General features: G+C 39.7%; 2 protein-coding genes across 3 annotated transcripts; both read left to right on the plus strand.

The window, feature by feature from the left end:
• The first annotated feature begins 1,916 nt into the window (after window positions 1-1,916).
• Window positions 1,917-5,141, plus strand: LOC104443608 (phenylcoumaran benzylic ether reductase Pyrc5-like). The gene is made up of 6 exons (XM_039312841.1): window positions 1,917-2,161; window positions 2,778-2,912; window positions 3,882-4,119; window positions 4,299-4,423; window positions 4,519-4,603; window positions 4,687-5,141. Exons 1-6 carry the CDS (start codon window positions 1,979-1,981, stop codon window positions 4,830-4,832), a joined length of 912 nt encoding a protein of 303 aa, XP_039168775.1. The 5' UTR covers window positions 1,917-1,978; the 3' UTR covers window positions 4,833-5,141.
• Window positions 5,142-10,168: 5,027 nt separating this feature from the next.
• Window positions 10,169-13,603, plus strand: LOC104443607 (phenylcoumaran benzylic ether reductase Pyrc5). Of its 2 annotated transcripts, none has more exons than XM_010057101.3 (5): window positions 10,169-10,431; window positions 11,052-11,186; window positions 12,139-12,376; window positions 12,809-13,012; window positions 13,096-13,603. In XM_010057101.3, the coding sequence occupies exons 1-5, from the start codon at window positions 10,249-10,251 to the stop codon at window positions 13,260-13,262; spliced, it is 927 nt and encodes a 308-aa protein (XP_010055403.2). In that variant the 5' UTR covers window positions 10,169-10,248; the 3' UTR covers window positions 13,263-13,603. The 2 variants fall into 2 exon arrangements, with proteins under 2 accessions (XP_010055403.2, XP_039168554.1); XM_039312620.1 differs by having other exon boundaries at window positions 13,102-13,603.
• Window positions 13,604-15,102: the final 1,499 nt, after the last annotated feature.

Consider the following 15,102-nt stretch of genomic DNA (forward strand, 5'->3'; position numbering starts at 1 on the left):
GGTGGCCTAGTGACCTGCGACTGCCTGGACAGAGGTTTGGGGAGCGACGAGGAGTTGCGAAATGAGCGGAATGGCAAGGACACTCGGTTGGGCTAGCGGTTGGCGCGACGGGCGAGCGAGCGGTGTGCGGCGGCTCTGATGGCTCCAAGCGGTGGTCGACGGGCTAGGGGGGGCTTGCTCTATTTTCCTCTGATGTGTACAACCTCCAAATACGAGGACATACTATGAACATTCGATGTGTGTGCATCTATGTGGTGCTTAGAGAAGTTACTCCTATTTTGGAGTTTTATATGGTTTTATGTCCAAGCTATGGTAAGCTAAAAGTTAGACACGGGTTTCTCTAATTTTGTATGTTATATGTGGTTTGTCCTCGGTGTGGGTAATGAATTGGAGCCACGACGCCGAGCCTTGCCCCAAGGATGTGAGGTCAACCCTTGGTGAGGGCATTAAGGCCTTCGCCAAGGCCTGGCAATCGATAGAAGAAGAAGAGGAAACAAGTACGTAAGAAATGAAAAGAAACCGAAAAGAAAAAGAAGGGTAAAAAACAGACCGAAAATAATACTTTTTTTTTTCATTTCAATTTTTTATTTCATGTGAGCATTGGTCATGTTACGTTAGAAGGCTGCCAATGCTTTAACACTTTAACACCTTTCGATACGTGGTCAACAGATATCAAAAAATTTGACACGTGGTTAACTCTTCTAACACGGTCTGACATGCGAGTCCAGAATTCTGACACATGATTTCGACACGCTCGGGTCAATTTTAAAATTTTGCAATAGATGACAAGTCAAAATGTAAATATGTACAAAAATAAATAGTAATAAAAATAATAAAAGGGAGAAAGGAGAAAACCTAATCTCCTCTTCTTTTTGACTTTTACTTCCTATAATTCACAATTTTTAGTGTAAATTCATTCTAGTCTTTTTTAAGTCTTTTTTTTTTATCATAATTTATTTATTTGTGAATTTGAATTGAATTAATTTGATTGAAATAATCATAGAAATGATCATTTATCATGTATATATATAAATATATATTTAATATATGATGTGCCCTAATGTGTTCAACTTTTTTTTTTCTTTTTTTAGATATGATGTGTCGGCGTGTCGTGTCATTTTGCGTGTCGCGTATCGGTGTTGATGCTACTTAGGATTATATTGCAAGGTAAAACGTTAAAAAATTTAGAAGTAAATTGATCATATCAAAATATTTAAAATTGACTTGGTATACATGTCAAAGGTTTAACAACTTTTTACTAATCATTCTATATTTCGACACTCGTGTTGTGGCTTTTTTCTCCCATAGAGGTTATGAATTACAAATATAGTAATCTAATTTTGGCCAATTTAAGAACGGTAATCTTTTGTCAACCCTCCTAGGAAAAAGAATTTATTGAACCTCGAAACAATAGCATAGCGGCTATGAAGCTGTATAATATCATGCTACCATATAAATGTAGAGTAGCTCATCATACCATTTTCTTATCTTTTTCATATGATAAAAGTCAATGTAAAAAGGTAGTTTCAACTATTTCCTCATCAATGACGATAACTTAAATTTATAGCACTATAAATATTAAATTTTCTTGTTTTTTGCTAAGTTAAAATCTATCTTACTTCACAATAATTTAGTTCATCACTGAAATCAAACAAAATCTTTATCTTCTCTCTATTATTCTACTTTCCATGTACCATTTTTCCAATGAAGGATTTATCTCAACAAGGAAAATTATTTTAATGAAAAGACGATTATGCCCTTCCGGAATCATCCAATGACTCTCTATCCTATCACGAAGACAAGAACCGCCACCTTTTAGCCCGCCACCTTTTAGCTCTCTCTCTCTCTCTCTCTCTCTCTCTCTCTCTCTCTCTATATATATCAACACGTACACCGTATAGTTATAACAGAGTCACTTTAGAGACCGATCAAGATCGCCAGGAAAAACGACGCCTCCGCTGTGAAAACACCCACCGAGATGGCCGAGAAGAGCAGAGTCCTGGTGATTGGAAGCACCGGAAGCATCGGAAAGTTCATTGTGGAAGCAAGTGTTAAGTTTGGTCACCCTACCTTCGCTCTCGTGAGGGAGTCCAGTCTCTCCGACCCAGCCAAGGCCAACATCGCTGAAGGTTTCAAGAGCTTAGGCGTCAAATTAGTTCACGTGAGTAGTTCTTCTGATGCAATCCTGTTCGTTTCTCGCATTTGGTGCTCCTTTGAGGAATCGAAGCGTCCCTTACCGTTAATCTCATCCGTCGTTTCGAAAAATGTCTTTAACCGTAGAATCAGAGTCGCATTTGATCTCAATCTTTCACAAGATTGAGTTGATATTTGCTGCTTCTCTTTCCCTCCTCTAGCAATTTGTCCCTGTGTTATTGGTCATTTTTCACATTGACTGACGAATCGCCTCAGCTTCGCATTCCGATACGAAGTACAAATAGAATACATTTTTAAACAAATCTTATGAAAACTTCTATATTTTACGTACTGCCTAAATGAACTTGTATATAAAAGTGAATGTGACTGACTTGTAATTCAGATGTCACCGCAAATCCCCTGCTATAACCTTTCAAAAGATTGGTAGGCAATGTGTGGTAATTCTGTGGATGCTTTATTTCTTATAAAACTTTTTCTCTTCTGGTGAAGCTATTGAAGTGTTATCTACATCAGACTTCATATCTATCCTTTTTCGTAGTCTTCCTACTGGCAAAGATAGGATTGATTGATGATTGGCGACTTTATTGATTGTTTGTCCATGCTCTTGATTACTTGATTCTCAGGGAGATGTATACGATCAAGAGAGTCTGTTGACTGCGATTAAGCAGGTTGATGTGGTAATCTCTGTTGTGGCGCAACAACAGGTAGCGATCCAAGATAAGATTGTTGCAGCCATCAAAGCAGCCGGGAATATCAAGGTGTGCAGTTTATAATAATTTCATCCAAGTTACCATTGCTCGTTTAACAGTTGACTGATGATATAGGATGGTGCAAGCTTAACTCTTTTCTTCTGGGATTAGTGCATCACGTTCTCCTTGTGAGCTCCACTCTGATGAAATGGGATGGATTCATTTACTTATCCGTAGACTTCACTTCTTTCCTTTTTAAACGGTCATGACTTTCTATAGAAGTCGTTAATGAAATTTGAGGCTTACTATTTCAAATCCAAGTACCGGACAATGCCGGATTCACTGTGGTTGGGTTTCCTCTAGGTCAATGAAAAAAAAGTAAAAGGTTTCAAGCGCTCGATATGGATTATGGTCATGTACCCTATCCTTTGATCAATAATGGGAAACACGAACTACCTATTTCTTCAAAAGGTTATTTTAGGTAAAATTAATATTATAGCAAATAAGTTTTCAAAACCCAACTGGTGGATAATTTAGTAGTTGTTGCCTAGGGGGTTGACGGTCGGTAAAGAGTGGAGCTTAGCATGCTCACAAAAGGCAATGTACTCACATGATATTTTATTTCTTGTGAAAAGTGTACAAGTAAGGAGCATCGTTGCGCATTTTATACTTGCCAGATTTATTTGGCTATGGCCTATGGCCCTAACAATTAAATCTTCAGTTTTCTTTTCTTCTACTTTTCTAATAGCACTTAATTTCTAGTCTTGATTCACTTATAATCATTTTTACTATATTATAGTCCGTTTGGAAAAAAAAAAAGAAAGTGAAATTCAGTCTCATGTAAGTTGTTTTCTTTGTTTTTTTTGTCATAGTCACATGTTGAAGAAAAAAGTCAAACATTGTCACATATGAGTTTGGTTTCCTTTTTTTTTTTTGCCAAAACTCATGTAAGTTTGTTGGATGAGGTGAATTTGCTCTAGTTTTTTTGTTGCTTTCTGATAAAAATGTATGTCCTGATTCAATTAATTTTCTTTTTAGAGATTCTTGCCTTCAGAGTTTGGAAACGATGGGGAACGTCACCATGCTGTGGAGCCAGCAAAAACTGTATATGATACCAAGACCAAGATCCGCCGCCTTGTTGAGGCTGAGGGAATCCCTTATACACATGTGGTTTCTAACGCTTGTTCAGGTTACCACCTTTCGAATTTGTCACAGCCTGGGGCTACAGCTCCCCCAAGAGATAAAGTTGTCATCTTAGGGGATGGAAATGCAAAAGGTAAGAAGCAGTGTGTCGAAATGCGCATTTTAATTAGTTCAGATATTTCTGGAGGTTGATCACGATTTAATTACGGTAGTGATCAGTGTGAGGGGCAGCTCTTGAAGCTTGAGAATTCCAGGGCAACGTCCTTGTCTGGAGATGTTGGGACTCTTACATCCATTAGTCTTCACCTTCAGAGACTAATAGATTATATGAGTGTGTCGTGGTTTATCTTGGCATAATATCACCTAGTGGGCAGATCGTGAATGTTCTCTTTATGTATTTGGTGGAGGAAAGAACATATGGATGCATCTGTCTGTTGGTTGTCTGATGAATCTGTTTACCGAGAGAATTCTTCTTCAATTCAAGCCGAAAGTAACACTAGGAAGATCAGTGACTCTGTGATTTATTTATGAGCTCATGTCTTTCTGGGAGAGAAAGATCGGCAAGGGTCTAGAGAGGGCGTATGTTCCAGAGGAGGAGGTTCTAAAGAATATTCAAGGTTAGGGCTGCATTTCTATTGGATTTAAGTGTGTAAATTGTCTCTGTTCTCTCTAAGATTTAAAGCTTGTCCGGTCATTACAGAGGCGGCGTTTCCGCAGAATGTGATATTGGCAGTACTCCATTCTGTTTTCGTGAAAGGAGAGCAAGCCAACTTCGAGATTAAGCCATCGTTCGGAGTGGAAGCTTTGGAGCTCTACCCCAATGTCAAGTACACGACTGTGGATTAGTATATGGATCAGTTTATTTGATTATCGAACCCGATTGTGCTTGTTAAATTTCTCATATCGGCTTAAATCATAAATAATATAGGATGCTGCTTCTTAGGATCCTAGTGTGAAATGTCGCATGCCCTGATCATCACATGGCATGTACAACCCCAAAGTTCGAGGACATCCTATGAAGTGCTTGGAGAAATTTATTTATGTTTTGGAGATTAATATTGGGTTCATGGCCAAGCCGAGCTAGCACAAAGACATGGATTTTTCTATTTTTCTATATTGTATTTTCTTGCACGTCTAAATGATTCAAGACAACCACTATCGAGAAGTCAGATACTAGATGTATTACCAAAAATGAAATCTCCGTCGTGACCTAATTATGGATAACCTTAAAGAATGACGAGTTAAAACAAACGTAAATCGATTAACGAACTTCTCACAATATCGAGTTATCGTTAATGTTTTGGGAGCTTTTATTGTATGAATTTTCTTAACGTGGAATACATTAATTGATATTGTAAGAAATTTCTGTTGATCGGACCCTCCTTGCCTATAAATAGGCGGGTTGCGATCTCTGTTGAGGACGAGCGAGCAAGCTTGGAGAACTTTCCTGGAGAGACTTCAGGGAGGCTCAAAGAGTAAGCAAGCAAGAGAGGCGTCGCGAGCTCAAACGACCTCCCCCAAGAGAGGTCAGGGGAGGTCGGCGGCGAGCGAACCCGAGAGAGAGGGGCTTCACGGTGAGAGAGATCGTGAGCAAAACCCAGATCTGTGGGTTGTGGGTGGAAGGGGGTAGACTGCCGTCGACGGTTGCGCCTGCATCGTGACCAGCAACCCCACCGCTACGCCTCCTTGGCCGGTGAACTACGGTCTTCTTTTTTTGCGTTCTGGGCAAGCCAGGCCGGAGCTTGCGACCGCTTGGTTGCGAGCTTCGGCCGCGTTTATTCCCTTTTTTTGGGCTGCTGTTGTGTTTGTTCGGCCAAAGCTACGGTTTAGCTCCAACCTCGTTCGGGCCGTGAGTCTCTCAACTCTATAGCACACACCATCCGTTCGACGAAATGCCAAAGCTAGATCCGGAACCTTGCGCTGAGGAAGTCCGTTCCAGAGCTTCAATCACCGTCCGGATGAGAGAGGAAAGACGTTGGGGAGACCTCCAGTCGAACGCTTTCCGCCGGCCATGTCTAGCCAAGGCGGATCTTTGCTGGCGACAATAGCCAGCCAAGCTGGTTCTCAGCCGGCGACGGTGGTCAGCTGGGCTCGCCCTCGGTTGGCGCCATGGCCGATCGAAAGCTCGTCTCCGATCTGGGCTGGCTGAGGTGTCACCGGACTGAGGGGTGTGGCCAGCCCACCGTGAGCGGCGTCCCCCATTGGCGCCGTCTTCTTCCCTGCGGACAAGCTGCAGTGAAGGGGGGATGAATCGGGTGAGCCTGCGGATCGGGCTAACGCAGTTCATTTGATTCTTCGGGTAGGGTTTCGTCAGCATGGGCCTATCGCGGCAGGCCGTCTGATTTTCAAGCTTCAGTTGGGCCATCTTTTTACAAATCAAAATCTGCTGGGTTGGGCTAAAAATTAAAATGTTGGGTTTGAATTTCTTTGCGGGCCTGGCCCGCGCCTCAGGCTCGTTCCGAGCAGCCCCTGGTTTCTACGATTGTGTCGTTTTTATATTATTATAATTATAATAATATTTTAATAAAATCAAAATAAATAAATTATTTATTCAAAGAGTCAGAAAAACCCAAAAATATTTTATGTTTTCCCAAAAAAATCATGAACAAGCGAAAAATAATTTATATTTTCAAAAAAGGGTAAAAAATAAAAATAAAAATGCTTTTATGTTAAAGTGTGTTTTTCCTCCACAAATGCATAGAAAATCCCTTGAAATTCCAAAAAGCTTTAGGGTTCAGATAAGATTAGGTACCGGAAGGACAGTAGTGATTAACTAGTGTAATTAAGTTCCCGATCTTAGTTTTCCAGGTTGCACGAACGCGAATATTTCTCCCAATATTTCGCTTGGGTTTCTAACTCAACCCACCTCAAATTGATTAGTGGCGACTCATTTTAAAATTAACTTATAGTTTTAAAAAATATTAAACCATTAAGTCCTGAATTGGTGAGCTTGGGAGAGCCCAAGCTAAGCCTAATAGATATAGCCGAGCCATAAGCCTATGTAGGCACTCGCCCTAATCGGGCACTGAAAATAGAGATTGTGACAAGGAACATGCCCTAGTTTTTGTTGCTTTCTAATAAAAATGTTTCTTCTAATTCAAATAATTTTCTTCTTAGAGATTCTTGCCTTCAGAGTTTGGAAATGACGTGGATCGTGTCCATGCTATGGAGCCAGCAAAAAATGCATTTGCTATCAAGGCCAAGATTTGCCATCTTATTGAGGCTGCGAGAATCCCTTATACGTATGTATCTTCTAACTTGTTTGCAGGTTACTTCCTCCTAACATTGTCACAACCTGGGGCTACAGCTCCCCCTAGAGATAAAGTTGTTATCTTAGGGGATGGAAATGTAAAAGGTAAGAAGCAACTTGAGATTCACATTTTTATTCATTGAGATTTTTCCATAAATTTTTCACAACTTTATCATGGTAGTAATCAAAATGGGGCAATTCTTGAAGCTTGAGATTTCCAAGCATCTTCTATATCTGGAGATGTTGGCCATTAGTCTTCTCTTTCAGAGATTGATAGATGATATGGAAGTTTTGTGGTTTATCTTAGCACAATACCGCCTAGGCGGTAGATCATGAAGGTTATTTTAATGTAGTTGGGATAGGAAAGAATGTATGGATGCAATTGTTTGGTGATTCTGTTTATTGAGAAAGTTCTTCTTTGAATGCGAGCTGAACGGAACTCTATGTATATCAATGGCTTATATTTATTAACCAAATTCTAAAATTCTCCGTCAATACACAGTGGTTTTTAACGAGGAGGATGACATAGGCACCAATACCATCAAAGCCGTGGATGATTCGAGGACCTTAAACAAAATTCAGTACATCAAACCTCCTGCCAACACCTACTTGTTTAATGATCTCGTGTCTTTGTGAGAGAGAAAGATCGACAAGACCTTGGAGAGGATTTATGTTGCAGAGGAGCAAGTTCTAAATAACATTCAAGGTCAGGTATTAGATTTAAGCACGTGTATTGTCTATCTCTCTAAGAGATTTAAGTATTCTGAAGTCAATTGGTCTACTTGTATTGTCATCTTGCAGAGGCGGTAGTTCTACTCAATGTGATATTGGCCATATCTCGTTCTATTTTCGTGAAAGGAGACCACACCAACTTTGAGATTGAGCCGTCTTTCGGAGTGGAAGCTTCAGAGCTCTATCCCGACATCAAATACATGACCGAGAACCAGTACCTTGATCCAGTTTGTCTGATAGCCGAAACTGATTGTATTTGATAGGTTTCTCACATCAGTTTGAATCATGAATAATATAGGATTTTGCTAGTTAGGATCCTTGAGTGAAATATGGCTCCCGCCGATCATCTTATGGCGTGTACAAACTCCAAATACGAGGACATACTATGAACATTTGATGTGTGTGCATCTATGCAGTGCTTAGAGAAGTTACTCCTGTTTTGGAGTTTGATATGGTTTTATGTCCAAGCTATGGTAAGCTAAAAGTTAGACACGGGTTTCTCTAATTTTGTATGTTATATGTGGTTCGTCCTCGGTGTGGGTATGAATTGGAGCCACAACGCCGAGCTTTGCCCCAAGCATGTGAGGTCGACCCTTGGTGAGGGCATTGAGGCCTTCGCCAAGGCCTGGCGATTGATGGAAGAAGAAGAGGAAACAAGTACGTAAGAAATGAAAAGAACCCAAAAAGAAAAAAGAAGGGTAAAAAAGAGACCGAAAAGAATACCATTTTTTTTTCAATTCAAAATATTTTTCATGTGAGCATTGGTCGTGTTATGTTAGAAGGCCAACGACACTGATTGTATCTAGAAAGTATTGACACTCTTTGAGACGTATCCGACACTCCAACACGTGTTCAATATGCTTTGACATGTTCGGACACATGGTCAATAGGTGTTGAAAAATCCGACACGTGATCAACTCTCCTAACACGCGAGTTCGGTGTTACAATTTAACACCTTTCGATACGCACGCGGTCAACAGATATCGAAAAATCTGACACGTGGTTAACTCATCTAACACGGTTTGACATGCGAGTCCAGAATTCTGACACGTGATTTCGACATGCACGGGTCAATTTTAAAAATTTGCAATAGATGACGAGTCAAAATGTAAATATGTACAAAAATAAATAGCAATAAAAATAATAAAAGGGAGAAAGGAGAAACCTAATCTCCTCTTCTCTTTTGACTTTCACTTCCTATAATTCACAATTTTTAGTGTAAATTCATTCTAGTCTTTTTTTATCATTATTTATTTATTTGGGAATTTGAATTGAATTAATTTGATTGAAATAATCATATAAATGATAATTTGTCATGTATATATAAAAATATATATATTTAATATATGATGTGCCCTAATGTGTTCAACTTTTTTTTTCTTTTTTTAGATATGATGTGTCGGCATGTCGTGTCGTGTCATTTTACGTGTCGCGTATCGGTGTCGATGCTACTTAGGATTATATTGCAAGGTAAAACGTTAAAAAATTTAGAACTAAATTGATCATATCAAAATAATTAAAATTGAGTTGGTATACATGTCAAAGGTTTAACAACTTTTTACTAATCATTCCATATTTCGACACTCGGGTTGTGGCTTTTTTCTCCCATAGAGGTTATGAATTACAAATATAGTAATTTAATGTTGGCCAATTTAAGAACGGTAATCTTTTGTCAACCCTCCTAGGAAAAAGAATTTATTGAACCTCGAAACAATAGCATAGCGGCTATGAAGCTGTATAATATCATGCTACTATATAAATGTAGAGTAGCTCATTGCCCATTTCATACCATTTTCTTATCTTTGTCATATGATAAAAATCAACGTAAAAAGGTAGTTTCAACTATTTCCTCATCAATGACGATAACTCAAATTTATAGCACTATCAAAATTAAATTTTCTTGTTTTTTGCTAAGTTAAAATCTATTTTACTTCACAATAATTTAGTTCGTCACTGAAATCAGACAAAATCGTTATCTTCTCTCTATTATTCCACTTTCCATGTACCATTTATCCAATGAAGGATTTATCTCAACAAGGAAAATTATTTTAATGAAAAGACGATTATGCCCTTCCGGAATCATCCAATGACTCTCTATCCTATCACGAAGACAAGAACCGCCACCTTTTAGCCCGCCACCTTTTAGCCCGCCCCCTTCTAGCTCTCTCTCTCTCTCTATATATCAACACATACACACGTACAGTTATAACAGAGTCACTTTTGAGACCGATCAAGATCACCAGGAAGAACGACGCCTCCGCTGTGAAAACACCCACCGAGATGGCCGAAAAGAGCAGAGTCCTGGTGATCGGAAGCACCGGAAGCATCGGAAAGTTCATCGTGGAAGCAAGTGTTAAGTTCGGTCACCCTACCTTCGCTCTCGTGAGGGAGTCCAGTCTCTCCGACCCAGCCAAGGCCAACATCGCTGAAGGTTTCAAGAGCTTAGGCGTCAATTTACTTTACGTGAGTAGTTCTTTTGATGCAATCCTGTTCGTTTCTTGCATTTGGTGCTCCTTTGAGGAATCGAAGCGTCCCCTGCCGTTAATCTCATCCGTTGTTTCGAGAAATGTCTTTAACCGTAGAATCAGAGTCGCCTTTTATCTCAATCTTTCACAAGATCGAGTTGATATTTGCCGTTTCTCTTTCCCTCCTCTAGCAATTTGTCCCTGTGTTATTGGTCATTTTTCACATTGACTGACGAAGCGCCTCAGCTTCGCATTCTGATACGAAGTACGAATAGAATACATTTTAAAACAAATCTTATGAAAACTTCCATATTTTACGTACTGCCTAAATGAACTTGTATATAAAAGTGAATATGACTGACCTATAATTCAGATGTCACCGCAAATCCCTTGCTATAACCTTTCAAAAGATTGGTAAGCAATGTGTGGACAATAATTATGTGGATGCTTTATTTCTTATAATACTTTTTCTCGTCTGGTGAAGCTATTGAGGTCTTATCTACATCAGACTTCATATCTATCCTTTTTCATAGTCTTTCTACTGGCCCAGATAGGATTGATTGATGATTGGTGACTTTATTGATTGTTTGTCCATGCTCTTGGTTATTTGATTCTCAGGGAGACGTCAACGATCAAGAGAGTCTATTGACTGCGATTAAGCAGGTTGATGTGGTAATCTCTGCTGTGGCGCAACAACAGGTAGCGATCCAAGATAGGATTGTTGCAGCCATCAAAGCAGCCGGGAATATCAAGGTGTGCAGTTTATAATAATTTCATGCAAGTTACCATTGCTCATTTAATATTTGACTGATGATATAGGATGGTGCAAGCTTAACTCTTTTCTTCTGGGATTAGTGCATCACGTTCTCCTTGTGAGCTCCACTCCGATGAAATGGGATGGATTCACTTACTTATCTGTAGACTTCACTTCTTTCCTTTTTAAACGGTCATGACTTTCTATAGAAGTCGTCAATGAAATTTGAGGCCTACTATTTCAAATCCAAGTACCGGACAATGCCGGATTCACTGTGGTTGGGTTTCCTCTAGGTCAATGAAAAAAGTAAAAGGTTTCAAGCACTCGATATGGATTATGGTCATGTACCCTATCCTTTGATCAATAATGGGAAACATGAACTACCTATTCCTTCAAAAGGTTTTTTTCGTTAAAATTAATATTAGAGCGAGTAAGTTTTCAAAACCCAACTGGTGGATAATTTAGTAGTTGTTGCCTAGGGGGTTGACGGTCGGTAAATAGTGGAGCTTAGCAGGCTCACAAAAGGCAATGTACTCACCTGACATTTTATTTCTTGTGAAAAGTGTACAAGCAAGCAGCATCGTTGCATATTTTATACTTGCCAGATTTATCTGGCTATTGCCGTAACAATTAAATTTTCAGTTTTCTTTTCTTCTACTTTTCTAATAGCACTTAATTTCTAGTCTTGATTCACTTATAATCATTTTTACTATATTATAGTCCGTTTGGAAAAAAAAGAAAGTGAAATTCAGTCTTATGTAAGTTGTTTCCTTTGTTTGCTCCGTTATAGTCACATGTTGAAGAAAAAAGTCAAACATTGTCACATATGAGTTTGGTTTCCTTTTTTTTGCTAGAACTCATGTAAGTTTGTTGGATGAGGTGAATTTGCTCTAGCTTTTTGTTGCTTTCTAATAAAAATGTATGTCCTGATTCAATTAATTTTCATTTTAGAGATTCTTGCCTTCAGAGTTTGGAAACGATGCGGATCATCACCATGCTGTGGAGCCAGCAAAAACTGTATATGCTACCAAGGCCAAGATCCGCCGCCTTGTTGAGGCTGAGGGAATCCCTTATACACATGTGGTTTCTAATGCTTTTTCAGGTTACCACCTTTCGAATTTGTCACAGCTCGGGGCTACAGCTCCCCCTAGAGATAAAGTTGTCATCTTCGGGGATGGAAATGCAAAAGGTAAGAAGCAGTGTGTCGAAATGCGCATTTTAATTAGTTCATATATTTCTGGAGATTTATCACGATTTAATTACGATAGTGATCAGTGTGAGGGGCAGCTCTTGAAGCTTGAGAATTCCAGGGCAACGTCCTTGTCTGGAGATGTTGGGACTCTTACATCCATTAGTCTTCACCTTCAGAGACTAATAGATTATATGAGTGTGTCGTGGTTTATCTTGGCATAATATCACCTAGTGGGCAGCTAGTGAATGTTCTCTTTATGTATTTGGTGGAGGAAAGAACATATGGATGCATCTGTCTATTGGTTGTCTGATGAATCTGTTTACCGAGAGAATTCTTCTTCAATTCAAGCCGAAAGTAACCCTAGGAAGATCAGTGGCTCTGTGATTTATTTATTAGCCAAATTGTAAAACTCTCCACCTCAATATGCAGTGGTGTTTAACACGGAGGATGACATCGGCACCTATACCATCAAAGCTATAGATGATCCAAGGACCTTGAACAAAATTATGTACATCAGGCCTCCTGCCAACACCATCTCAATGAATGAGCTCGTGTCTTTGTGGGAGAGAAAGATTGGCAAGACTCTGGAGAGGGTGTATGTTCCAGAGGAGGGGGTTCTGAAGAATATTCAAGGTTAGGGCTGCATTTCTATTGGATTTAAGCGCGTAAATTGTCTTTGTTCTCTCTAAGATTTAAAGCTTGTCCGGTCATTGCAGAGGCAGCGTTTCCGCAGAATGTGATATTGGCAGTACTCCATTCTGTTTTCGTGAAAGGAGACCAAGCCAACTTCGAGATTAAGCCGTCATTCGGAGTGGAAGCTTCGGAGCTCTACCCCGATGTCAAGTACACGACTGTGGATCAGTATATGGATCAGTTTATTTGATTATCGAACCCGATTGTGTTTGTTAAATTTCTCACATAAGCTTGAATCATAAATAATATAGGATGCTGCTTCTCAGGATCCTAGTGTGAAATGTTGCATGCCCTGATCATCACATGGCATGTACAACCCCAAAGTCTGAGGACATCCTATGAAGTGCTTAGAGAAATTACTTATGTTTTGGAGATTGATATTGGGTTCATGGGCCAAGCCAAGCTAGCACAAAGATGCGGGTTTTTCTACTTTTGGCTATTGTATTGTCTTTCACGTCTAAATAATTCACGGACGACCACTATCGTGAAAGTCAGATACTTAACGTATTACCAAGGATGAAATTTCCGTCATGTGCTAATTATGTATAATCTTAAAGAATGACAAGTTAAAACAAACGTAAACCCATTAGCGAATTCCTGACAATATCGAGTTATCGTTAATGTTTCAAGGGCTTTTATTGTATGAATTTTCCTAATGTGGGCTTTTCATCGACACGTTTATAGTTTTTTTTTTTTAGCTGATCACTCACGAGATAACTAGTCTATCTGGTGAAGCTATTGAGGGATTTTAACGCAATAGACTTGAGAATTTGACCAAATATCGTCGCTCGACTGTGCTATCTGCAAGGGTCACTATGGCATTGAAAAAATTGACGAGAGACCATAGATAGGTCGGTTCAATAGAGGTATGTAATTAGTGTGTGGTTGATTTCATCTTATTACAAAATTCTCGTCGAAAGGCACTAAACCGATTTTTTTCTGTCATTTCTATACCCTGTGCGGGTATTTGAAATCTCGAGATTTTCACGACAATCGTGAGTTGCCAATGAGTCGAAGATGCTCAATGTGGCTTGAAAATAAGCGACCATGAGTCAATTGCACTAAAAATTCCTAAAAGATGCTCGGTAAGTTAGGTCACGCTAAAATCGTGCTCGGTTGAAATTAACCGTATAGTTAAACCTGATTTCAAAAATTGAGAATTCTGTCATGTCATGATTCATTTTGGGAACATTGACTCATCCTTTAAAGATTTTTCTACAAACTCGAGATTTCGGCAAAATTTCAAAGTAAGGCTATTTTGGACTGGGAAAATTAGAGGGTCATTTTTAGTCACATTTTTGTCCATCAAGTTGGTTCAATTGACGAGAAAAAATCATGAGATGGACGATGGCATCTCGGCTGAATTTATGGCAACGGAATTGAGCCCAATTGATGAGAACTTGAATCAATTTGGAGGGAAATTGTCCAAAATTCGTAGGTCCTTGGAGTGTGCAACATTTGGACCCTTGGATGGCTTGTTAAGGAAGCCTTAGGTGTGCAATTGGTTGAGGATTGAAGGCTAAAGTGGTGGGGGTCTTTGTGATGAGCAAATGGGGATATTTGTGTTGACTAGAAGGCTTGGTAGCCCCCCTCTTGCTGTAGATGTCTTCTTCTTCTTCATTGGAGTGCTTTATCCATTGTTGAGTGAGTTTTGAGAGCTCAAAATTCCAGAGAGAACCAGAGAAGACTCCCGTACTATCGATCGTCTCCCCTGCCGTCGTCGTGCATCGTTGCGCCGCCCGTGCCCCGCACGTCTGCGTGCCCGTCTGCCTGCGTCCTAGCCTTCCAGCTGCATCCCGAGCTGCCTTGGTCACCGTCATAGCCTCATTGGAGCTCCACCGTCGCCGTCCAGCCACCATCAAGCACCATTGTCGCCTGCTGCAGCCTCCGCCTCCGCCTCTCATCCCGTATTTGTTGACACCTAAATTTTGGCGACCCGTTTAGTTATTTATCAAAAAATTAGGGATTAATTTTAACCCCTAAAAAAATATTAGTTAATTAATTAATTGCACAGCATATAGTTTTAGGTG

Source organism: Eucalyptus grandis, chromosome 5 (genome assembly GCF_016545825.1).
Source record: "Eucalyptus grandis isolate ANBG69807.140 chromosome 5, ASM1654582v1, whole genome shotgun sequence".
Classification (NCBI taxonomy): Eukaryota; Viridiplantae; Streptophyta; class Magnoliopsida; order Myrtales; family Myrtaceae; genus Eucalyptus; species Eucalyptus grandis.